The 25,663-nt window shown below is 47.1% G+C and overlaps 1 protein-coding gene across 7 annotated transcripts in view; it reads left to right on the top strand.

Annotated features, from left to right (window-relative positions):
• Positions 1-25,663, top strand: part of LOC135006019 (uncharacterized) — a 425,336-nt gene that overhangs the window by 228,279 nt on the left and 171,394 nt on the right. For 6 of the 7 annotated variants that reach the window (XM_063951982.1, XM_063951984.1, XM_063951983.1 and 3 more), the window contains 2 exons: positions 11,034-11,116; positions 11,648-11,676. In XM_063951982.1, coding sequence (XP_063808052.1) covers positions 11,034-11,116; positions 11,648-11,676 — 112 coding nt within the window. Of the gene's footprint in view, positions 1-11,031; positions 11,117-11,647; positions 11,677-25,663 lie in introns of those variants that run through there. The other variant, XM_063951986.1, reaches the window with a different exon arrangement.

Below are 25,663 nucleotides of genomic sequence, written 5' to 3'. Positions count from 1 at the left end.
GTTTTTTTCCCACACGCCCATAAAACGGCCTGTTTCCGCCCAGAAACACCCACTTCCTGTCAATCACACTCCGATCGCCTGAACGAAGAAAAAGCCGTGAGTAAAATACCTAACTGTATAGCAAATTTACTTGGCGCAGTCGCAGTGCGAACATTGCGCATGCGCACTAAGCGGAAAATCGCTGCGATGCGAAAAAAATTACAGAGCGAACAACTCGGAATGACCCCCCATGTCCACTGCAGGCGGGGCAGATATAACATGTGCAGAGAGAGATAGATTTGGGTGTGGTGTGTTCAATCTGCAATCTAAATTACAGTGTAAAGATAAAGCAGCCAGTATTTACCCTGCACAGAAACAAAATAACCCACCCAAATCTAACTCTCTCTGCACATGTTATATCTGCCTCCCCTGCAGTGCACATGGTTTTGCCCAACTGCTAACAAAGTTCCTGCTGCGATTAACTCAGAATTACCCCCTAAGTGCGACAATAACATTTCTTACACAGAATTCACACATCCCCATATTTACAAAGACTCCATATTACAATATTTCAGAACCGTACCATGGGTAATTGTATATATAATTAACCTAATATTAAAAAATTAGGTCGAACTATTAACATTTAATAATACAGTGTCCCAAAATAATACACCAATGGTTAACTATTTAAATGCCTAGCCTGGCCATATATATTAGATCAACTAGATTTTATATCAAATTCAAAATGGGTCTTTAATTGGTGTCCTGCCTGTTTTGACGGGGGAAGATATTTATTTTCAGCTGTGCTAAAGTGAAATAGACCATGTTTGGACGACGAATCATCGGTCTCAAATGAAGGAGGCCGTGTCACTACCCTCACTGAAGCCATAATGGGCTAATGAATTTAACATGAAAATCCAAAAGCTTTCTCTTTTGGCAAGGCTGGGATCTCTACTACCACCTCTGGCATTTTCCTTAATCTGTTCCAGTATCATGAACTTGAACTTGAAATTTGTAGGATGTACTTCAGATTTGTGGCTTACTGCAAAATGTTTCAGAAGGCTATGTGTGGCAACCTTGTGTTTAATATTTTGCATCTGTTATTGTATGTGAATCTTGATTTGCCTCTTTGCCTTTCCTATATAGTTAAGGCCACAGCTGCAAGAGATTTTATAAATTACATACTCTGAATTTCACGTGACCATTTGGTCGAGAGTATAAATTTTTCCTGTGTCAAGTTTCTGGCTAAATTTAGATTTATCCATGAATTTGCAACAAATACATTTATGGCAGGGAAAACAACTTGATGTTTTTGTCAGGAAATTCTAAGTGCTGGAATAATGTGTCTCATCAGCTTGGTGCCAGAATGTTCTTCAGATTGGTAGACTTCCGCCAATACCAGGTTAGGTTTCGGGGGAAGGTGTGGGCCTAGTATCTGTTTTTTTAACGGGATTCCTCAATGGCGTTCGATCACTTTCTTTATAGAATGGTTCTCTTGATTATATTGAATAAAGAACGGTCTAGATTGCCAGTGCTTTTTCACCTTAGGTCCAGGATTTAGTAGTTCTTCTCTATTCCTAGTAGATGCTTTTAATCGTGCACTCTCAAACTGAAGTGTGCTTGTATTCTCTACTGGTGAATCTATCAAACAACAGTTGGGATTGGTTCCAATATTCGTCCAAAGAACTGCAATTTCTTCTCACTCTAAGGATTTGTGCGAAAGGTGCACTCCTTTTCCAGGTTGAATGGTGACAACTGTAATACAGGATAAAACTGTTGGCATCAACCGTCTTAAAGTGGGTTCTCATTTGGACTACTTCTCCTGGGACTCAGATTAGTTCAGGTACTCTATACTCGATGGATCAATGTTATAGGTGAACCTCATTAATATAGTTGATAAACTACTTGATGTTATTTGGGCCCTCTTGCCAGATGATTATAAGATCATCTATGTATCTTTGATACAGTATGATGTTGTCTGTGTACTGAGAATCATAGATGAAGCTATCCTCCCACATCCTCATAAAGAGGTTAGCATACAATGGGGCAAACTTGGTCTCCATTGCGGTACCCTGTGTTTGCAAAGAGTATTCCCCATTATATTTAAAATAATTATGTCTAAGAATAAATTTAATGCAATACAATATGAACATAGTTTCAACCTCCGATTGGTCTGGGTCTGATTGTAACACTGCTTTTATAGCAACAGTTCCATGTGTATGGGGAATTTAGGAGTAAAGAGCTTGGACATAGTCAGCCATTTATATGTTGATGTCCATACTGTATTTTTTAACAGTTGGAGAATTGTAGATGAATCTTTTAGATGTGACCTATTCTTAAGGACATAAGGTTGCAATTTCAAATCCACAAAGTGTGATAGATTGGACGTCAAGGAGTTTATCCAAGCAATGATAGGTCTTCCTGGCGGGTATTCTTTAGAAGACGGGCAGGGTCAGAAATTTCACATCCAGATAGTTGAACTCTACGATGCAAATGGACCCTTCACGTAATCCTGTATTCAAGAGAAACTTCAGTTGATCTTGAATCTAGCTTGTGGGGTTTTCAATCAGTTTCCGATATGTTGTCTCATCAAAAAGGATTTCATTTGATTCATCCATATAAGTTTGCCTATTTTGCAGAACCACCGCTCCACCTTTATCAGCCATCTTTATTATCGTGTCTTTATCGGTTCTCAGTTACTTTATAGCTTGTGTCTCCTGAGGATTCAAATTACTGGTGTATTTGTTGTCAAATATTTTTATTTTTCTAAAGTCGTCCCTTTCAGAGTCATAAAAAAAACCCTATCAATATATATATACCGTATATACTCGAGTATAAGCCGACTTTTTCAGCACTTTTTTTTGTGCTGAAAAAGCCACCTCGGCTTATACTCGAGTCAGTGACAGGCAGAGGCAGAGCAGTGTGAAGGAGGGACACGGAGCGCACAGCGCGCGGCTCTCCTGTGTCCCTCCTGCATCTCCGGCGGCAGCAGCGGCGGTTCTATTACAGGAAGTACCCGTTCGTGACCTCTGATCACGAACCGGCACTTCCTTTAATAGACCCGCCGCGGCCGCCGAAGATGCAGGAGGGACACAGGAGAGGCGCGTGCTGTGCGCTTCGTGTCCCTCCAGAAGACAGCGCGGGATCGACGGAGGGGTAAGTAACAACACTGTGGGGCATACCTGGCACTTGGGGAGGGAACGTATCTGGCATCATGAGGGGGCGTATCTGGCAGCACTGTGGGGGCATATCTGGCAGCACTGTGGGGGCATATCTGGTAGCACTGTGGGGGCATATCTGGCAGCACTGTGGGGGCATAACTGGCAGCACTGTGGGGGCATATCTGGCAGCACTGTGGGGGCATATCTGGCAGCACTGTGGGGGCATATCTGGCAGCACTGGCAGCACTGTGGGGGCATATCTGGCAGCACTGTGGGGGCATAACTGGCAGCACTGTGGGGGCATATCTGGCAGCACTGTGGGGCATATCTGGCAGCACTGTGGGGGCATATCTGGCAGCACTGTGAGGGCATATCTGGCAGCACTGTGGGGGCATATCTGGCAGCACTGTGGGGGCATATCTGGCAGCACTGTGGGGGCATATCTGGCAGCACTGTGGGGGCATATCTGGCAGCACTGTGGGGGCATATCTGGCAGCACTGTGGGGGCATATCTGGCAGCACTGTGGGGGCATAACTGGCAGCACTGTGGGGGCATAACTGGCAGCACTGTGGGGGCATATCTGGCAGCACTGTGGGGGCATATCTGGCAGCACTGTGGGGGCATATCTGGCACTATGAGGGCATATCTGGCACTGAGGGCTGTGTACGGCTAGAGCTGCATTTCCCACCCTAGGCTTATACTCGAGTCAATAAGTTTTCCCAGGTTTTTGTGGTAGAATTAGGTGCCTCGGCTTATATTCGGGTCGACTTATACTCGAGTATATACGGTATATATATATATATATATATATATATATACATTCCTGACAAATATGCACATCTGTGGGTGCTGCTAGATATACACACCATACTGCTTTTTATTGTGGAGAGCACCCAGGAAGTTAATTAATTTTTAACAGAGTGCCGAGCAAGCTCTGTGTGTGTTTGTTTGTTTGTTTGTTTGTTTGTTTATTAATTAATATATATATATATAAATATTTAAACATATTTTTTCAAAATATGTTTTAAACTTTATTAAATAAATAAAAATTGGACAATTTCTGAAGTTTTTTTCGGGGGCACAATTGTGTTTTATTAAAAAAAAAGTAGTTAATTAGTAAGTAATCAATTGCTTTTTGGAGAAATTAAATTATTCCTCTCAACATTTTAAAGACTATGAGTCGTATACAATTACCTGCGAAGAAACATCCTGTTGTTTCTCCGATATTTTTTTGAGCAGGCTATCCTATTAAAAAAAAACAACACACTAACAGGTGGAACAAAATTCTTGATAAGCCACCTTATCAGGGCTAATTGGATAGCCCCCAGCAACACAATTACACGTGGTATCTTACCGCGGGTAACTGGATACGCCCCTATTTCTGTTCAAAGAAGAGTATCGAAAATATATATTTCTTCTGCGGGGTACACTGGGCTCCACAAGGATTAACATCGGGGTGTAGAGTAGGATCTTGATCCGAGGCACCAACAGTCTCAAAGCTTTGACTGTTCCCAAGATGCACAGTGCCGCCTCCTCTATTACCCGCCTCCGTGCACAGGAGCTCAGTTTGTAAGTTGGTGCCATGCAGTAAGCAGGCATACAACAGGAGGGCTGCCTTTTGCAGCCCATTGATAGCTTTATTTTAAGAAAAGAAAATGAAGAATGCTTTTAAAGACTTCAAGGGCAGCAGCGTGTAAAGTCACATAGACTTTCTTTGCTGCAGCTTAATCACCCCCAGCGGCGCTGTATACTCCCGCGCCCTGGTTGCTGGGTAACTACAGCGGAGGCTCCGGTGTCTTTCCAACGTTAGTCACACACATGCCACTGACCTCCAGGATCGCGTGGCTGCAGGTACGGGGGAGGTAAGGGGTCTCTTTGGCCGCACTTCACCGTGATCCAGCGTGGCCGTGGGAGGCGGGCCGCGCGCGCGCTGGCGTGGACACTGTTATTGGGCAGCCGCTCCACTAGCCACCAGGGACATGGGGCACAGGTGTGGGGTTTTTTACTCTCTTAAAGCCCCATTTTCAGAGCCCGCAGCGCCCGGTGGGGATGCCAGCAGAGGGAGAAGACCTAACCTGTAGCCCCTCCCCCAGCCCCAGGGCACCATTTCATTGAATGTTCCCGCCCTGGAGCTGCATATCTCTTCCTCACTCCCTGTCAGCAGCCATCACAAACGGAGCTGAGCTGTTCCTGGGACTGCTGGGGCAAATCCCCCTCTATAAAGTGCCTGATAGCCAGCGCTGTGCATTTTACAGGACACTTAAGTATTCTACATCTCACTGGGACAGTGTTAGTTAAGAAAGAGTGCATACATTCGGGGTTGTGTGGTACAAACGCCCTGTGATATACATCCAGTATCTACTGTGCTTTGTTATATCTATTGTTGACACATATAGCCATACTGAGTATAACTTTGTATTGCTAGTCCAGTGCAGTTTTATGGTGCATAATTTCTGCATGGTATGCTTGTGACTATATATGTGTGTGTGCATGTAGCTGCTGCGTGGCTGCCTTATCAGGTATTTCACTCAGCGTGCTATTCCTATATTCCATAACCTGTGGGGGCTAAGTGTATCAGGTTTTATGTATAATATAGGGTTTGTTTCACAAGATATACTTGCTGTGTATTTTTCCTTGTGATTTATAATCACCTTATAAATCTCTTGAACTCCCGGTTTCTGCTGACACAGTCACACTTCACTGGGAGTCCTCGTTAGGTATATCGCTGCTAAGAATTGTACCAGGTTGTCCTATTTTGTGCACATTATTATGTCAGCTACACGGGGCAACTGAGCTGGGGCTTCTCCCACATTGCGTGGTGGTGATGCCACAGACGTGTTGGAGGAAAATATGGCAGCTGAGAGCTCAGGTTCAGGGGGTTCCTTACCCCCAGTGGATTTGTGGCATCGGGGGCAACAAATGACCCACCTTGGGCTACCTTTTCCACGCTGTTAAACACGCTTGTAACTAAATTGGCGCCCCCTGTGGGACCACCTGTGCCAATGCAGCAGTTTATGGCCCCTGCTATTAATCCGCCATGGGCAGATCAGATCTCCACTCAGTTACAGCAATTGAACCAGTCACTGACTAAATCCAAGTGTCACTCTTGCCCACCTAAGACTAAGATGTCTTCTAAATGGGCCATTACCTCCTCCCAATCCACTGCTGTCCCAGACACGTCCTCTGAGGAGGATGGTGCATATACTGATCCCACAGACACTGACTCAGATGTTTCTGATGGGGAAGGGAACTCATTGGTGGATGTCCCGGATTTGATTGAGGCAGTTAGGCTCATCCTTCAGGTGTCTGATGATCCTGAGCCTGAGGCTGTCTCTTAAAAGCCAGATAGATTTAAACGTAAGAAGGTGGTTAAACAGGTTTTACCTCATTCTCAACACCTGGCTGACATACGTCAGGAATCCTGGGAAAATCCGGGGACAAAACTCACACCAAATAAGAGGCTGTTGGCTCGCTATCCTCTCTCTGCGGAGCTATGTAAAAATTGGGAAACTCCTCCGCCTGTAGATTCTCATGTGGCGCGCATGGTTGTTTCCTCTGCTCTGCCAGTAACTACCGTCACCTCTCTAAAGGAACCGACGACTAGACGTGTGGAGGGTTGTTTGAAAACGATTTACACCCTAATGGGGGCTGTGCAAAGGCCAACTATTGCAGCGACATGGGCTGCTGAAGCTGTTGAGGCGTGGGCTCAGGAGCTAGAGGTGGAGCTGCCTTCTAATGCTTCTGAGCATGCTCGACATTGTCTCTCATATATTACCATGGCTTCTCTATACCTTAAGGAGGTGGCCTCCGATGCAGGGGTGCTGGTGGCCAAGGCTGCTACTACGTCCGTCATGGCCAGACGTATCCTTTGGTTGAGATTGTGGTCGGTGGATATGGATTCAAAGAAAACCCTGGAGGTGCTTCCCTTCAAGGGAGACATTCTCTTTGAAGAAGACCTCAATAGGATTGTGGCTGATCTTTCTACTGCTAAAACAGCTTGCCTACCTAGTACAGCTCCTTCCGCACAGAAGGCTAAAAGTACTTTCCCTCGGCCCTTTCGTCCTCCAGGTAAAGAAAAGGTCAGGCGTACCCAAAGCAAGCTCGTGCTTCCAGACCTGCAAAGCCCAGACTGAAGCGAGCCTGGGCTGGCCGTCAGCCTGCTTCCAAAACTGACAAGCCTGCCACATGACGGGGCGGGTCTCCCTCTGGGGGATCCCAGGGTGGGGGGCCGACTTCTAGGTTTTGCCCAGGAATGGTTGAAGACCACTTCAGATACCTGGGTAAGGGAAGTCGTCACTCGATGTTACGCCGTACCCTTCAAGAATCATCCCCCTCATCAATTTTGCCTTACAGATGTGTCTCTTGACCTGGCAAAAGCAAACACTCTGCACTCGGTGGTACATTCCCTCCTGACCACAGGAGTGGTAGTACAGGTGCCTCTGGCTAAGAGAGGCAAGGGGTACTATTCACCGCTGTTTCTAGTCCCGAAACGGGTCCTCGCGGCCCATTCTCAATCTGAAGTCCTTGAACAAGTATGTGCAGGTCTCCAATTTTCGTATGGAAACTCTGCGCTCTATTGTTCTGGCCTTGGAGCTTGGGGACTATATTGTCTCCCTGGACATACAGGATGCCTACCTGCATATTCCCACTGCAGTGTCTCATCAGCAGTACCTGCGATTCACGGTGGGCAACCTTCATTACCAATTTCGGGCGTTACCCTTTGGTTTGACAACTGCTCCCCGAGTTTTCACCAAAGTAATGGCGGTCATAACGGCTTCACTTCGCCATCAAGGGATCAGGATACTACCATACCTAGATGATTTTATGATCCTGGCAAATTCCCCGGAAATTCTCCTGTGTCATCTAGCTCTGACTATCCAGGTCATGACAGGCCACGGGTGGCTTGTCAACTGGAAGAAATTATCCCTGGTTCCTGCTCGACGCATGGTACACCTGGGAGCGTTATTGGACACTCACAACCAGCGGTTGTTCTTATCTCAAGAGAAAGTCCTGAAACTTCAGGACAGGATTCGATGCTTCCTATCTCGTCCGCAAATGTCGATTCATTCGGCAATGCAAGTGCTAGGTCTCATGGTGTCGGCTTTCGACATGGTGGAGTATGCTCAATTCCATTCTCGCTCTCTGCAGAAGTTTCTGTCCAAGTGGGACGGCCTGCCTCACCGGATCAGATCTCACATGATCTCCCTGTCTCCGGAGGTCCGCCTATCACTGAGCTGGTGGCTGCAGGACCAACGATTGAGTAGGGGCCGTCCCTTCTGGATATCCAACTAGGTCCGGACGGCGACGGATGCCAGTCTGAGAGGTTGGGGTGCAGTGTTGGAACAACACTCTCTCCAGGGTCGGTGGACCGAGGAGGAGTCCCTACTCCCGATAAAAATTCTGGAATTGCGGGCAGTGTTCAATGCATTGACAATGGCCCAGCATCTGATACAGAACAGACCAGTTCAAGTACAATCGGACAACGCCACCACGGTGGCATATATCAATCATCAAGGCGGCACTCGAAGCCGCAGGGCAATGAGGGAAATGTCACGGATTCTTCAGTGGGCAGAACACCATCTGCCGGCCATATCAGCAGTGTTCATTCCGGGCATTCTGAACTGGGAAGCGGACTATCTCAGTCGTCAGGACGTGCACGCCGGAGAATGGAGTCTACATCCAGAAGTGTTTCAAATTCTCGTGGACAAGTGGGGCCTTCCAGATGTGGACCTGATGGCGTCTCGACACAATCACAAGGTTCTGGTCTTTGGAGCAAGAACAAGGGAACATCGTTCGTGGACGCTCTGGCAATTCCATGGATTTTTCGGCTGCCGTATGTGTTCCCTCCGGTGTCACTCCTGCCCAGAGTAATACGGAAGTTCAAGCAAGAAGGAGGAAACCTACTTCTGGTCGCTCCAGCGTGGCCCAGGCGGCACTGGTTCTCCGATCTACAGGGCCTCTCGTTGGATCGTCCCCTTCTACTTCCACAATGACCAGACCTCCTTGTTCAGGGCCCTTGTGTTTACCAGGACTTGGCCCGTCTGGCTTTGACGGCATGGCTTTTGAAGCTTCCGTCCTGAGTGCCAAGGGTTTTTCTGAGGCGGTCATTCAAACTATGTTAAAGGCCCGTAAGCCGGCTTCTGCTCGGATCTACCATAGGGTCTGGAATGCTTACTTTACTGGGTGTGCGTCTCACAATCATGACGTTTTCAATTTTAGTACTGCGAAACTATTGGCCTTTCTACAACAGGGCCTGGACTTAGTCCTGCATCTGGCCTCCCTCAAGGTTCACTTCTCTGCCTTGTCGGTCTGGTTTCCAAGAAAAATTGCTGCCCTACCTGATGTCCATACATTCACAAAGGGCGTGTTGCGAATTCAGCCTCCTTATGTGCTACCTGTGGCCCCTTGGGATATGTCGGTGGTTTTGGAGGCCTTGCAAGAGTCTCCGTTTGAACCTCTTGCATCTGCTGACCTTAAGTGGCTTTCCCTTAAGGTGCTGTTTTTGCTGGTTATTGCCTCAGCTCGAAGGGTCTCGGACCTGGGGGTCTAATCCTGTAAGTCTCCCCATCTGATTTTTCACCGTGACCGGGCGGTTCTTAGAACGCTGCCAGGTTATTTACCCAAGGTGGTGTCTTCCTTCCACCTTAACCAGGAGATTGTGGTTCCGGCCTTTAATTCTCCTGAGATGTCTACCAAAGAGCGGTCTTTGGATGTAGTACGGGCTCTCCGTATCTATGTGAAGAGAACATCCTCCATTAGTAAATCTGATTCTCTTTTCGTGTTGTTTGGTTTTCACAAACGTGGCTGGCCAGATGGATTAGAATGTTGATTGCACATGCTTATGTACAGGCTGGTTCCTGCTACCATCAAAGCCCATTGTACTCGGTCGGTTGGACCTTCTTGGGCGGCCCACCGTGCTGCGACCCTTGAACAATTGTGCAAGGCGGCTACGTGGTCCTCAGGGAACACGTTCCTTAGGTTCTATGCCTTCGATACTTCCGCCTCCCAGGATGCTTCCTTTGGATGCCGGGTTCTTGTGCCTGCTACAGTGCGTCCCCTTCCATAAGGAACTGCTTTAGGACATCCCCGATGTTAATCCTTGTGGATCCCAGCGTACCCCGCAGCAGAAAACGAGATTTAAGGTAAGAACTTACCGTTGTTAAATCTCTTTCTGCGAGGTACACTGGGCTCCACAGGGCGCCCACCCTGATGCACTTAGCTTCTTTGGGTTGGTATGGCATAGCCGCTGACACCCTCTCCTGTGGTGAGTGTGTGGTGTAATTGGCTACGAGCAATTGTCGTCTCTGGTACCTGCTACTGCATTGGGCTGGTTAACGAAACTGAGCTCCTGTGCACAGAGGCGGGGTTATAGAGGAGGCGACGCTATGCATCTTGGGAACAGTCAAAGCTTTGAGCCTGTTGGTGCCTTGGATCAAGATCCTACTCTACACCCCGATGTGAATCCTTGTGGAGCCCAGTGTACCTCGCAGAAAGAGATTTAACAACGGTAAGTTCTTACCATAAATCTTGTTATATTCACATAAAACCCACAACTAGACTGTAGTAATTACCATATGTAGCCATCACAAATTACACTGCAATATAAATAACCCATCCTGATGTTATAGTTTACATGTATTCTTCTACTATATCGTGATCTACTATTTGAACCTTAATGAAATCATGTATTGCACAGATTTAATTACCTTAAGGTTCAAATTGTAGTCTACAGTATATAGAATGTATGTAAAACATCTTTACTATATATGATGGAGTCGGACAGCGGTATATTGGTGGAGTCCAATGTTTGGTGTACCCTCTCCTCGTCCCTATTTAAAATGCTCTCTATGATTTTCCATATGACATTATTCATATTGCACTTTGTTTTGCAGGAGTCATGCAGGATGCCAAAAGGAGGAAACGGTTACAAACCGTCCATGCAAATTCTTCAGCAGTTAAGCAAATGACAGATGAGGTCAGTACCTTGATAATAAGCCATAATAAACACAGTGATACTAGGCTAATGTGTGCATTCACAGATATGTTCCAACCGGTGGTTCCAGCTTCGAATTATATGACTAACATGTATAGTGTTTGGGTAATGGAGTAAATGTGCGCAATTTCAGCAGTCTCACCTGCTAAAGACACTTCTTTTGTTTGGTGGATTTTCCTAGCTGATTATCCAGTGGTTTAGGAAAGTACAGCTTAACAAATGTGATGATTTGTACACTAACTGCAGGTATGTTAAAAATCTTTATGGCGATTTGTAGCGTATCAGGTTTGAAAATGATGATTTGTAAGCAAAGTTTAATGCCGTTTTGATTTTAAAAGCCACATTTTACTAACGAGTTGATGATAAGTCTTGTTGAGCTTTTAATAATGTAGCTACAGTCGGTGCTAATACCTGAATATGAAATCCTGTTCCGTAGTTTGGCTTTAGAGACTGCTGTAATCTTTTTTTTTTTTATAATACTAATATTAACGATTAATGTGTGCTTTTGTTTAGAAAATGCAAGGGACATCTGCATCAGCGCGGTGAGTTTTTTAAAATTTAGTACATTTTTATTGATTTTTGTTATACAGAACTAACACAAAGCAAAATAAACAACATAACATAACACTTGCCAATGTTCCAGAGTGAGTCATTACAGTATATATTTGTCAAGCTTACATGCTAATATACAGAACATTCAATCAGTGGTATAGACAAACAGTAGAAAAAATATAAACCACAAATGCATCAGAGGGCACCAATTTCAGTTGTAGCATTGCGATCCTAAATAATCCTAAATAGTAATCCTACCTCAGCCTTTCGAGTAATATACATGTGTTTCTCATGAAGCTCTGTGAAGCCAACCAGGGATTTCCATACTCCAAACTCAGGACCTAAAGGTGCCATCCAGGTTCTTTGCTAGGGCACACAGATTGAACACATATTGAGTAGTGTATTTATCTAATACATCAGGAGGAAGTATTCCAAGAATACTCACTCTGGGCATTAATAGAGAAGAGGGCAATGACCTGAGTAGCGCTATTCCAAAAGGCACTCACCATAGAACACTCCCATAATAAATGTCAAAAAGTGCCCAGGGCGAGTTTACATTGAGTATAAATCCCCAGCAAATCTCATGAGTCTAACAGGCATGAGGTAGGTTACGTGCAGGATAAAAAGTTGTATTTGCTGGAACCGGAGGGAGGCAATAGAGTTTAGGGGAGACGCTAAGACAAGAAACCATGAGTCATCACTGATGGAGCCTATATCAACTACCCATTTATCCCTAGGGTAAAAGAGGTCCTCATGATGTGCAGCCAAAAGAAAATAATACGTACAGGAGGGGATGCAGTCAATTGACCGCCTGTCGGGATCCCGGCGGTCAGGATACCGACACCGGAATCCCGACACCAGCTGAAATACTGGCGGTCGGAGTCCTGACTGCCAGCTTGTTACCCCTCTTGGGTGGTGGTTCATGCCACGACCCGGAGGGGAAGCGGTCGCCACCGTGCCCAAAGCGTGGCGAGTCCGCGAGGGGACACGCTGCGCTCGCTGCCGGGATCCCGGCTGTGGGGCTCCCGGCGTCGGTCTCCTGACCGCCGGGATCTCGTACTGATCCCTACAGGAGAGTAGCCTACGAGAACCAAGGGATGATAAAAGCTTTTTAACAGGAGAGTCTAATATAGGTGTTGGGTCATTAGCTATAGATGTAGATATCTATAGCAATAAGAGGCAGGCAGGTTGAAGTCACTGCGTAATTGAGTGAAAGACTTCAGGATAAAACTGACCTATAAAGAACACACCCTGCATCAAGTTGCACTTGGGATAGTTCAGCCTAAAACCCCACAGAGGAATGTCCGGGTCAAATTCCCCATATTTCACCGGTGCAGCTGTCAGTTGCCAAATTTTAATCGCCTAAACCTGTTCACGGAGAAGAGGGGGGGGGGGGGGTTTGTCACACAAGCAGGGCCTGTATACCCTGTGATACACTGAAGAACTACTGGCATAGAGGTAACATTGGGGGTCATTCCGAGTTGATTGCTAGTGAAAAATGTCCGCAGCGCAGCGATTAAGTGAAAATGTGGCACATCTGCGCATGCGTATGCGGCGCAGTTCGCACGCGCAACGTACTTTCACAATGGGCAATGTATTTTTACACAAGGACAAGCAACGCTTTTCAGTCGCAATGGCAGCCGCAGAGTGATTGACAGGAAAGGCGTGTTCCAAAAAACACAGGCATGTCAGGAAAAACGCAGGCATGGCTGGCCGAACGCAGGGCGTGTTTGTGATGTCAAATCCGGAACTGAATGGGCTGAAGTGATCGCAAGCGCCGAGTAGGTCTGGAGCTACTCTAAAACTGCACAATTTTTTTTGTAGCCGCTCTGCGATCCTTTCGTTCGCACTTCTGTTAAGCTAAGATACACTCCCAGAGGGCGTTGGCTTAGCGTTTGCACAGCTGCTAAAAACAGCTAGCGAGTGATCAACTCGGAATGACCCCCATAGTCAGAAATCAACAATGGGGTCGATTCAGTTGAATTGGATTGAATAGCGCCAATAGCGTAACTGTCATTTTTCAAATTCGTACTGATTGGATGGTGCATTATCACCTTGCACTTATCACTGCTTTATCACTTCTTTATCCCTTCTCCAGGTTAATACTTCTGCCCCACAGTTCCGTTGTGCTTCATATACAGATTCAGACTCAGTCGCACACAAACATACAAGTGACACCTGCAGTCTTGTGAAGCGGTTATGTTGCATCATAATGCAATTATGATATACTTTCACGTGAAAAAGGCGCAAAATGCGTCTCACTCGTGCCACTGCATAGCGTATTGAGGCTGTGTGAAGACACATCTGCACCTATGAGACAATTATGTCAGATAAATGTGTTTTATACAGGCGTTCATAGCAGTGACAGGATATTACATCACAGGTACAAATGTATTAATATTTAACCATGAATTCCTTTTTCTCTAGCATCCATAAGGGATATTGGGGAGACTTAGTATGATGGGGTATAGACGGGGTCCAAAGGAGCCGGTGCACTTTAAATTTCTTCAACTGGGTGTGCCCTCTATGCCCCCTCCCACAGGCAGTCTAGAAAAAAGTGCCCTTAGGAGAGGATGCACACTCTGCAAGCTTTTCTTCAGTTTATTTTAAATCTTTGTTATTTTCTCATACGTCCTAGAGGATGCTGGGGACACTTCAAGAACCATGGGGTATAGACGGGATCCGCAGGAGACATGGGCACTTTAAGACTTTGAATGGGTGTGAACTGGCTCCTCCCTCTATGCCCCTCCTCCAGACTCCAGTTAGATTATGTGCCCAGGCAGACTGGATGCACACTGAGGAGCTCTACTGAGTTTCTCTGAAAATACTTTGTTAGGTTTTTTATTTTCAGGGAGGACTACTGGCAATAGTCTCCCTGCATCGTGGGACTTAGGGGAGAGAAGTCAGACCTACTTCTGATGAGTTTAAAGGCTCTGCTTCTTGGCTACAGGACACCATTAGCTCCTGAGGGTTTGGAACACAAGGTACGCCTAGGGGTTCACTCACAGAGCCCGCCGTCACCCCCCTTGCAGAGCCAGAAGTCAGAAGAGAGGTGAGTAGAAGAAGATTTGAAGACTTCAGTGACGGCTTTGAGGTACCGCACAGCGATCGCGCTGCGCGCCATGCTCCCACTCACTCAGCGGCACTGCAGGGTGCAGGGGGTGGTGCGCCCTGGGCAGCATAAAAACCTCTTTCTTCAGCTGGCAGAAGTGGAATAGAGTGCCTGGGCACTAAGTCCGAAACCCCGCCAGAATCATTTATTAAAAAAATAGCGGGGCTGAAGCGTGCCAGTAAGGGGGTGGGGCTTACCCCTCACAGCTCCCATCAACGCCATTTTCTCTCACAGAAGCTACAGAGACGCTGGTCCTTTCCTCCCACCACTGTACAAGTAACAGGGTGCAAAACGGGGGGGGGGGGGGGGGGGGGGGGGCGGCACAGTAATTTGGTGCAGTTATAAGTTATTATAAAAGCGCTACAGGTCTGGGGCTTAATATTAAGTTTTCAGAACCGGGATTGAGCACTGGGTTGTGAGCTGGCAAACTCCCTCTGTGTTTCTCTGACAGGCTCTACTGTGGGTTTGTCCCCTATTTGCCCTGTGTGTTTGTGGGTGTCGGCACACGTGTCGGCATGTCTGAGGCTGAGTGCTCTTCCCAGGAGGAGACTGTGTTAGGGGCAGAAACGGCTGTGGGAGTGACCCTGTCGGCACTGCCGACCCCTGATTGGGTAAATGTGTTGAATGCCTTAAATGCTAATGTGGTTCTTATTGGGGGTAATTCCAAGTTGATCGCAGCAGGAATTTTGTTAGCAGTTGGGCAAAACTATGTGCACTGCAGGGGAGGCAGATATAACATGTGCAGAAAGAGTTAGATTTGGGTGGGTTATTTTGTTTCTGTGCAGGGTAAATACTGGCTGCTTTAGTTTTACACTGCAAATTAGATTGCAGATTGAACACACCACACCCAAATCTAAATCTCTCTGCACATGTTAAATCTGCCTCCCCTGCAGTGCACATGGTTTTGCCCAACTGCTAACAAAATTCCTGCTGCGATCAACTTGGAATTACCCCCATTATTAATAAGAGATTGGATAAATCTGACTCTCAGAACCAGGCATGGAAGAAGTCTGTGGAGGATGTGTTATCACAGGTCCAAACCCCCTCGGGGTCGCATAAACGTTTGTTCGCTCAGTTGGCGGACACAGATATCGACATGGACACTGACTCCAGTGTCGACTATAATGAGACCAGATTAGACCCAAAATTGGCTAAGAACATTCAGTACATGATTGTGGCAATAAAATAAGTGTTACATATCACCGAGGACCCTGCGGTTCCTGATACTAGGGTCTGCATGTATAAGGGAAAGAAACCTGAGGTAACGTTTCCGCCCTCTCATGAACTGAATACGTTTTTTTAAAAAATGTGGGAAAATCCTGATAAAAAGTTTCAGATTCCCAAAAGGATCCAGGTGACGTATCCGTTCCCCTCTGGGGATAGGAATAAATGGGAGTTATCCCCCATGGTGGAAAAGGCCCTGTCAAGGTTATCAAAAAAGGTGGCGTTACCGTCTCCGGACACGGCAGCCCTTAAGGAGCCTGCAGATCGTAGACAGGAAAATACTTTAAAATCCATTTACGTCACCACAGGTACTCTACTCAGACCAACCATTGCATCTGCGTGGGTGATTAGTGCTATCGAAAAGTGGGCAGATAACTTGTCATCTGATATAGATACCCTAGATAGGGATAGTATCCTTTTAACGCTGGGTTATACAAGGGATGCCGCAGCATATCTGTAGGAAGCGGTGATAGATATTGGCATTTTGGGATCAAAAGCCAATGCTATGGCTATTTCAGCTAGGAGGGCATTGTGGATTCATCAATGGAATGCTGATGCTGACTCAAAGAAAGCTGTGGAGTCTCTCCCATATAAAGGTAGCGTCTTGTTTGGTGACGGTCTCGCTGATTTGGTATCTACGGCTACCGCGGGTAAGTCGTCTTTTTTGCCTTATGTTCCTCCACAGCAAAAGAAAACTCACCATTTTCAGATGCAGTCCTTTCGGCCAAATAAATACAAAAGGGCCGAAGTTATTCCTTCCTTGCTAATAGAGGAAGATGTAAAGGTAAAAGATCTCCTGCCGTGGCAGGGTCCCAGGAGCAGAAGTCCTCCCCGGCTTCTGCCAAATCCACCGCATGACGCTGGGGCTTCTCTGCGGGAGTCCGCACCGGTGGGGGCACGTCTCCAACTCTTCAGTCAGTTCTGGGTTCGTTCGGGCCTGGACCCATGGGTGTTAGAAATAGTGTCCCAAGGGTACAAACTAGAGTTTCAAGACGTTCCCCCTCGACGATTTTTCAAATCGGCCTTACCAGCTTCTCCTCCGGACAGGGAGGTGGTATGCGATGCAATACAAGAGCTGTGTCAAAATCAAGTGATTATCAAGGTGCCCCCGTCACAACAGGGAGAGGGCTTTTATTCGAGCCTGTTTGTGGTCCCGAAGCCGGACGGCTCGGTCAGACCAATTCTGAACCTAAAATCCCTCAATTTCTATCTAAAAAAGTTCAAATTCAAGATGGAGTCTCTCAGAGTAGTGATCTCCAGTCTGGAAGAAAGGGATTTTATGGTGTTGGTCGACATAAAGGATGCCTACTTACACATCCCCATATATCCTCCGCATCAGGCCTACCTGAGGTTTGCCTTTCAGGATTGTCATTACCAATTTCAGACGTTGCCGTTTGGTCTGTCGACGGCTCCGAGGGTTTTCACCAAAGTAATGGCAGAAATTATGGTTCTCCTGCGCAAGCAAGGAGTCACAATTATCCCGTACTTGGACGATCTCCTGATAAAGGCGAGATCCAGGGACCAATTGCTGCAGAGAATTACGACTTCCTTGTCAGTTCTGCAACAACATGGTTGGCTCCTAAACTTGCCAAAGTCACAGTTGAGTCCGACAAAACGACTGTCGTTTTTGATAATGATTCTGGACACGGAATTACAGAGAGTTTTCCTTCCAGAAGAGGAGGCTCTGGAAATTCAGAGTCTGGTCAAACAAATTCTGAAACCAGCGAGAGTGTCAATCCATCAATGCACTCGGTTGCTGGGGAAGATGGTTGCGGCCTACGAGGCCATTCCATACAGCAGGTTCCATGCCAGAGTGTTTTAGTAGGATCTGTTTGACAAGTGGTCCGGATCCCATCTGCACATGCACCGGAAAATAATCCTGTCCTCCAAGACCAGAATCTCGCTCCTGTGGTGGCTACACAGCTCTCACCTCCTAGAGGGACGCAGGTTCGGGATCCAGGATTGGATCCTAATGACCACGAATGCGTGTCTCCAAGGCTGGGGAGCGGTCACACAAGGGGAAACTTTCCAGGGAAGATGGTCAAGCCAGGAAGTTTCTCTACACATAAACGTGTTGGAGTTAAGGGCCATTTACAATGGCCTTCTTCAAGCGGAATGTCTTCTTCGCAACCTGCCTGTCCTAATACAGTCGGACAATATAACAGCGGTAGCGCACATAAACCGCCAAGGCGGAACAAAGAGCAGGGCGGCAATGGCAGAGGCCACAAAAGTTCTCCGCTGGGCGGAAAAACATACAAGCGCTCTGTCAGCGATATTCATTACAGGAGTGGACAACTGGGAAGCAGACTGCCTCAGCAGACACAATCTCCATCCGGGAGAGTGGGGTCTTCATCAAGAGGTCTTCGCAGAAGTGACAAGTCTTTGGGGAATTCCTCAAATAGACATGATGGCGTCTCGCCTCAACAAGAAACTTCAGAGATATTGTTCCAGATCGAGAGACCCTCAAGCAATAGCAGTGGACGCCCTAGTGACACCGTGGGTGTTTCAGTCTGTGTACATGTGCCCTCCGCTTCCGCTCATTCCAAAGGTACTGAAGATCATAAGAAGGACAAGGGTTCCTCATTGTTCCGGACTTGCCAAGAAGGGCTTGGTATCCAGATCTTCAGGAATTAATCGTAAGAAATCCTTGGCCTCTTCCTCTACGAGAGGATCTGTTACAGCAGGGTCCGTGCGTGTATCAAGACTTACCGCGGCTACGTTTGACGGCTTGGCGGTTGAACGCCGGATCCTAGCCCGAATGGGTATTCCTAGTGAAGTCATTCCCACACTTCTTCGGGCTAGAAAAGAAGTAACGGTAAAACATTATCACCGTATTTGGAGAAAATATGTGTCTTGGTGTGAGTCTAAGAGGTGTCAAAGTCAGAAAAATATCGCGCTGCACGTTGCCATATATTCACCTCATGCGCGTGCTCGCTGCACATGCACTTTCACTGGCGTGCGTGCACATACTCGCAGATGCGTGACGGCGCCTGAGCGGGCGTGCGCTCGAGCGCATGGTATGTGCACTTACGGTAGCGTTTGTGCGCGTCTAGCGAGCGACTCAATCGCTCGCTATTAAATTCATATAGCAGGTTTTGTTGGTAATGTTCCCTTTAGTGATAATTGAAAGTTTGATTAATGTAACTTGTTCACGGACTTAGGAATCCCTCTTTACGTGGTACAAAGGGTCTGATAAAGGTAGAACAGTTGTGTCTGGTACCTAACCAAAGAGTATTTTAATAGCAATAATCCGGTGTTGGTTAGGTACAGATTAATCGCTCCTGCATATAGTTATGGCCATTAGTAGTTTCTGGACATTTCATATATTTGCAGTTCATTATCCATGCGGCGGGAATCCAGAGATTCCCACCCACCTGAGCTGATTGTAATAGCCACAGCCCACCTGTTCAAACTAACCTATGACCTTTTGATATAGTGCAGAGAGACATTCCTGTGTCCAATGAACAATAAGGTTGTAGGGCCCTTTGAAGTACACTGTATGTTGTGTATATAAGGGTCACTGTCCCCAGACCGGCCAGTACTCTCTCTTCAACAGTTATCGCTGATAATTGGAGGACTGGATTCCGGTTGCGCCTGCGAGTGTTCCCCGTATGGTATGTTTCTCTGTTGCCACTTTGTTACCCGTATAATGTTAGCCATTTACTCTTAGTCTATGTATTTGTAGTTGCGATCGTTCTCTATTGTGTATATTTCTGTCTAGATATTCTGTTAGAATTATATGTTAGTTTGTAGTGTATGACTTGTGAACTGTTTCTCTTTTCATTATAACTTAAGACTCTTGTTAGTAAAGGTGTTGGATCCTTAGCACGGTATTGTGTGTTCATTATATTGCAAGGGGTAATAGGAGCGTCTCGATCGCTCAAACAGCTTCAGTATTAACAAGGTTAAACAGCGTTATATCGCTACAGTGTTTTTAGCTCAAGGTTTACAGCATAAGGGTTTACTGATTGTCATCTTGTGAGCGTCTGCGCCGCTCGTGATCTCCTCGTGGTCCAGAGCGTACGCTACGCTGTTAGCGTATCATTACGGTAGTCGGCAGCCTATAGCGTGCTTGCCTCTACGCATTACGCAGTGAGCGAAGGTGCCGCTCGTGCGTCTCGTCCACGGCTAAACGTCTGCTACGCAAAGTGCGTACCCTTACGGTACCACATACTCCAATAGCGTACTAAGTCTCTTAACCTTAGATTGTTTAATATAAGATAATCAATATCAGCATTCTCAGAGGGTTCCTATGGAAGAATTTCAACTAGGCCGATTTCTCTATTTTCTGCAAGCAGGTGTGGATGCGGGCCTAAAGTTTTGCTCAATTAAAGTACAAATTTCGGCCTTATCAATTTTCTTTCAAAAAGAATTGGCTTCCCTTCCGGAAGTTCAGACTTTCGTGAAAGGCGTGCTGCACATCCAACCTCCATTTGTGCCCCTGGTGGCACCATGGGATCTTAACGTGGTGTTGCAGTTCCTTCAATCACATTGGTTTGAACCTTTACAGAAGATAGAGTTAAAATTTCTCACTTGGACAGTGGTCATGCTGTTGGCCTTGGCATCCGCAAGGCGGGTGTCTGAGTTAGCGGCCTTGTCTCACAAGAGCCCATATTTAGTCTTCCATGAAGATAGAGCAGAGTTGAGGACTCGTCAACAGTTTCTTCCGAAGGTGGTTTCATCGTTCCACAACTTAAGAAAACAGATGCTTTCTTTGTCCTGTATGCTCCCAACAAGATTGGGAATCCTTCTTCTAAGCAGACTATTGCACGTTGGATCTGTACTACAATTCAGAATGCTCATTCTACGGTTGGTTTGCCGTTGCCAAAATCAGTGAAGGCCCACTCTACCAGAAAGGTGGATTCATCCTGGGCGGCTGCCCGGCGGGTCTCGGCGTTACAACTTTGCCGAGCAGCTACTTGGTCAGGTTTGCGAAATTTTACACATTTGACACCCTGGCTGATGAGGACCTCATGTTTGGTCAATCGGTGCTGCAGAGTCATCCGCACTCTCCCGCCCGTTCTGGAGCTTTGGTATAACCCCATGGTTCTTGAAGTGTCCCCAGCATCCTCTAGGACGTATGAGAAAATAGGATTTTAATACCTACCGGTAAATCCTTTTCTCCTAGTCGGTAGAGGATGCTGGGCCCCGTCCCAGTGCGGACTCTGGGGGTAATTCTGAGTTGATCGCAGCAGCAAGTTTGTTAGCAATTGGGCAAAACCATGTGCACTGCAGGGGGGGCAGATATAACATGTGCAGAGAGAGTTAGATTTGGGTGGGTTATTTTGTTTCTGTGCAGGGTAAATACTGGCTGCTTTATTTTTACACTGCAATTTAGATTTCAGTTTGAATACACCCCACCCAAATCTAACTCTCTCTGCACATGTTATATCTGCCCCCCCTGCAGTGCACATGGTTTTGCTCAACTGCTAAAAAATTTCCTGCTGCGATCAACTTGGAATTACCCCCTCTATCTGCAGTAATTACTTATTAGTTACTGGTTATGTTACACACGAGTTGTGTTTCTGTTATGGTCAGCCTGTTGCTGACATTGGGGGTCATTCCGAGTTGTTTGCTCGATAAATTTTTTCGCATCGCAGCGATTTTCCGCTTAGCGCGCATGCGCAATGTCCGCAGTGCGACTGCGCCAAGTAAATTTGCTATGCAGTTAGGTATTTTACTCACGGCTTTTTCATCGTTCTGGTGATCGTAATGTGATTGACAGGAAGTGGGTGTTTCTGGGCGGAAACAGGCCGTTTTATGGGTGTGTGTGAAAAAACGCTACAGTTTCTGGGAAAAACGCTGGAGTGGCTGGAGAAACGGAGGAGTGTCTGGGCGAACGCTGGGTGTGTTTGTGACGTCAAACCAGGAACGACAAGCACTGAAATGATCGCACTGGCAGAGTAAGTATCGAGCTACTCAGAAACTGCACAGAGATGTCTTATCGCAATATTGCGAATCTTTCGTTCGCAATTTTAAGATGCTAAGATTCACTCCCAGTAGGCAGCGGCTTAGCGTGTGCAATGCTGCTAAAAGCAGCTTGCGAGCGAACAACTCGGAATGAGGGCCTTTGTTCATGCCGTTGACTGGATTTCTGTTGAATACCATGTTGTACAGCGTGTTTGTGGTGTGAGCTGGTATGTATCTAATCGTTAGTTTAACAATAAATCCTTTTCCTCTAAATGTCCGTCTCCCTTGGCACAGTTCCTATAACTGGAGTCTGGAGGAGGGGCATAGAGGGAGGAGCCAGTTCACACCCATTCAAAGTCTTAAAGTGCCCATGTCTCCTGCGGATCCCGTCTATACCCCATGGTTCTTGAAGTGTCCCCAGCATCCTCTACGGACTAGTAGAAAAGGATTTACCGGTAGGTTTTAAAATCCTATTTTCGGTATGCTGTTTGGGCATCAGCATACCTGCACCGTGGGAATTAGGGATGGGGATGGTCACCGGCCTTGCGACGTGACAGAGCCGCTTCCCAGCTGCAGGACCACCATCCTGAGAGGTTGTTGTACAGCAGGGCACTGCGCCTTGGAGGTCACAATCGCAGCACGCTGCACACCCCTAACATTAGCCTGATGGTGACATCGGTGGCGTGTACAAACAAAGGGCCCCGCTAGGGGTATCCTCCAGTTAATGGTACGGCAGAACGCTGGGGCGGCATATGGGACCCTCCTGGGGGAAACCCGCTACAGTGCCCCTGTGTACACTGGCAGCGGTGGGTAAAACTAGCACTTGTGTGATGTTTTCTACTCATGGGGAGACTTTTGCCAGTATGAAAACTACAGAAGCTCTGGTGCCATTGCAGGGGGTGGAGCTTCCTCAGAGCGGGACCAGCAGCGTTTTCGCGCCTTCCTCTGCTTACAAGCAGCAGCAGGCACACACAGCTCCTCTAGACGCTCAGATACTCAGATAATGCTGGAAAACTGGTACATGGGTTTAGCAACGGGGGAGAGCCGCTATTGTACACTAATCTGTGTCCTGTGACAAAATACCGGTGTTACACTGTGATATAACAGCTTGCAGCCTCACTGAGGCTGTTTAGCTTGGGTGTGCTGGTCTTCTCTCTCTCTCTCTCTCTCTCTCTCTCTCTCTCTCTCTCTCTCTCTCTCTCTGTCTCCCTCTCACATACAGTAAGGGCAGGCTTGCTATCATATTACTTGTCTGTGTGTATGTAAGTGTTGTTACTGTTAACATAGTAAAACACCAATTATGAAGTGTATGTCACACCAGATTCTCTCCTACGTCTGGTTCATTATCATGTGAACAATACAGTCAGTCCTCACAGCTCTGCGAGGGGACTGGGGGGGAGGGTCAAGACCCTTCCTGGCTGCGTGCCATTAAAACTATGATGTCAGATATGTCATCACAGCTCACTGCTAATACTCATAAAACTGGACAATTGCAGCAGGCTGTTGCAGACCTTGCTACAGGGGCTGACCATCCCCCCCCCCCCCCCCCCCCTCCTCTAATTCAGGACCACAAAAACTTGGTATGCCTGCTTTGCTCTCAGATTCACATGAAGAATACTGGAGGAGGGGGAGAAATTTGAACCTATTACTGGGGATTCCCCTTCTGCACAGGGTATTGAATCCCTAATTTTGGCTATACTGGATGTGTTAAAGCTCCCTCTAGAGGACACTGCATCACAGCAGTCGTTTTTCTTCATACAGAACAAGCGCAATGTCACTTTCCCTTATTCTGCAGAGTTAGATGACCTATTTAAGTTAGCCTGGAAAAATCCAGATAAAAAATACTAAGTGTCAATATGATTTTTACACACTTTCCCATTTGCTTCTGAAGGCAGAAAATTCTGGGAAGAGCCGTTTCAGTCTTGTGCCTATCCAAGAAGGAGGTTCTGCCAGCCCAGGGCTCCTTCACCATGAACGACCCTTGAGATAGGAAGATAGAGACTACACTGAAGTCTATCTACACAGCGGCGGTTATGTCTCGAAAGACCGGTCGTAGCGGGTTGTTGGATGTCTCATGCCATTCATACCTGGGCTACTCAGAATGAGTAGGGCCTCTCGGGGGATATGCCCCTAGACACTACATCGACTCTCCTGAAGCACATTCAGGACCTGTCCTTTATGACTCTCTCAAGGAGATAGGCAATATTAATGCTCGGACCACTGATATCGCAGTGTCGGCGCGCAGGGCTTTGTGGTTGCGACAATGGATAGCGGATGCAGAATCCAAGCGCAGTGTCGAGTCTCTTCCCTTTTTGGTGGAATGATTCTTCGGAGTAGCATTGAATACATGGATTTCTAAAGTTACTGTGGGGAAATCCACGTTTCTACCCTCTGGGGCCGCGCCGGCTAGGCGTTCCTACCCAGGGTCGTCTACCCAGTCCTTTCGGTCTAACAGGTTTAGATCTAGGGCCAGAGGTGCCTCCAACGTGGTGATCGCTGGTTTTCTTGTCTTACCTCTGGTGCCTCACCAGAGGTAAGACAAGAAAACCAGCGATCACCAGTTCTCAGGAGAGCACCGGTACTGCTTCCACTAAGGCCTCAGCATGATGGTGCCCACCCACCCCGAGGGGATCTCGAGGTGGGAGTTCGGCTGCGTCACTTCAGCTGCATCTGGGAAAGTTCCTGCCAGGATACCTGGGTCAAGGACATCATTTCCCAGGGCTACAAGCTGGAGTTCGACAGTGCTCCTCCCAAACGATTTTTCGAATCAAACTTGCCAGCTTTCGGAGGATACGCATGTTACGCTGCAACAGACCATTCTAAAATTGGTACAATCCCAAGTCATTGTTCTAGTGCTGCTGCAACAACAGGGACAGGGTTAACCTGTTCGTGGTACTGAAACCGGACGGTTCAGTAAGCCCCATTTGAATCTAAAATCCTTGAACTCTTACCTAAAGGTTTTCAAGTTCAATTAAGGGAGTTCATGGTCTCCCTGGATATCAAAGACGCCCATCTCCATATCCCGCTTTGGCCACCTCATCAGGCTTACATGAGGTTTGCCCTGCTGAACGATCACTACCAGTTCCAGGCACTACCCTTTGGCCTGTCCACAGCTCCTAGGGTGTTCACGAAGGTGATGGCGGAGATGATGTTCCAACTCCGCGTCCAGGGGGTCAATGTTGTCCCTTATCTGGACAATCTACCGATCAAAGCAAGATCCAGGGAGATTTTATTGCTCCATATAGAACACACTTTCCAACTTCTGTCACATAACGGGTGGATCCTAAATTTACAGAAGTCCCACCTGGAGCCCAAGCAGAGGCTTCTGTTCCTGGGGATGTTACTGGATACTTTGACCCAAAAAGTGTTCCTCCCAGAGGACAAGGCGAGAACACTTCAGGAGATGGTCCACATGGTTCTCTGGCCTCCTCGGGTATCCATTCATCTTTGCATAAGATTGCTGGGGGAAATGGTTGACTCGTACGAGGCGATCCAGTATGGAAGTTTCCATGCCAGGACTTTTCAATTGGGTCTCCTGAGCAAGTGGTCCGGATCACATCTTCAGATACACCGGATAATTTGGCTGTCACCTCAGGCCATGGTTTCTCTCCTGCGGTGGCTGCAGTCCTCCAACCTACTGTAAGGCCGAAGTTTCGGAATTCAGGATTGGATCCTTCTTATGACGGATGCGAGTCTGAGAGGAGGGGTAGCTGTCACGCAGGGGGCTCAGT

The sequence above is a fragment of the Pseudophryne corroboree genome, chromosome 2 (assembly GCF_028390025.1).
Source record: "Pseudophryne corroboree isolate aPseCor3 chromosome 2, aPseCor3.hap2, whole genome shotgun sequence".
Lineage (NCBI taxonomy): Eukaryota > Metazoa > Chordata > Amphibia > Anura > Myobatrachidae > Pseudophryne > Pseudophryne corroboree.
This window is presented reverse-complemented; position numbering and strand designations above follow the sequence as displayed.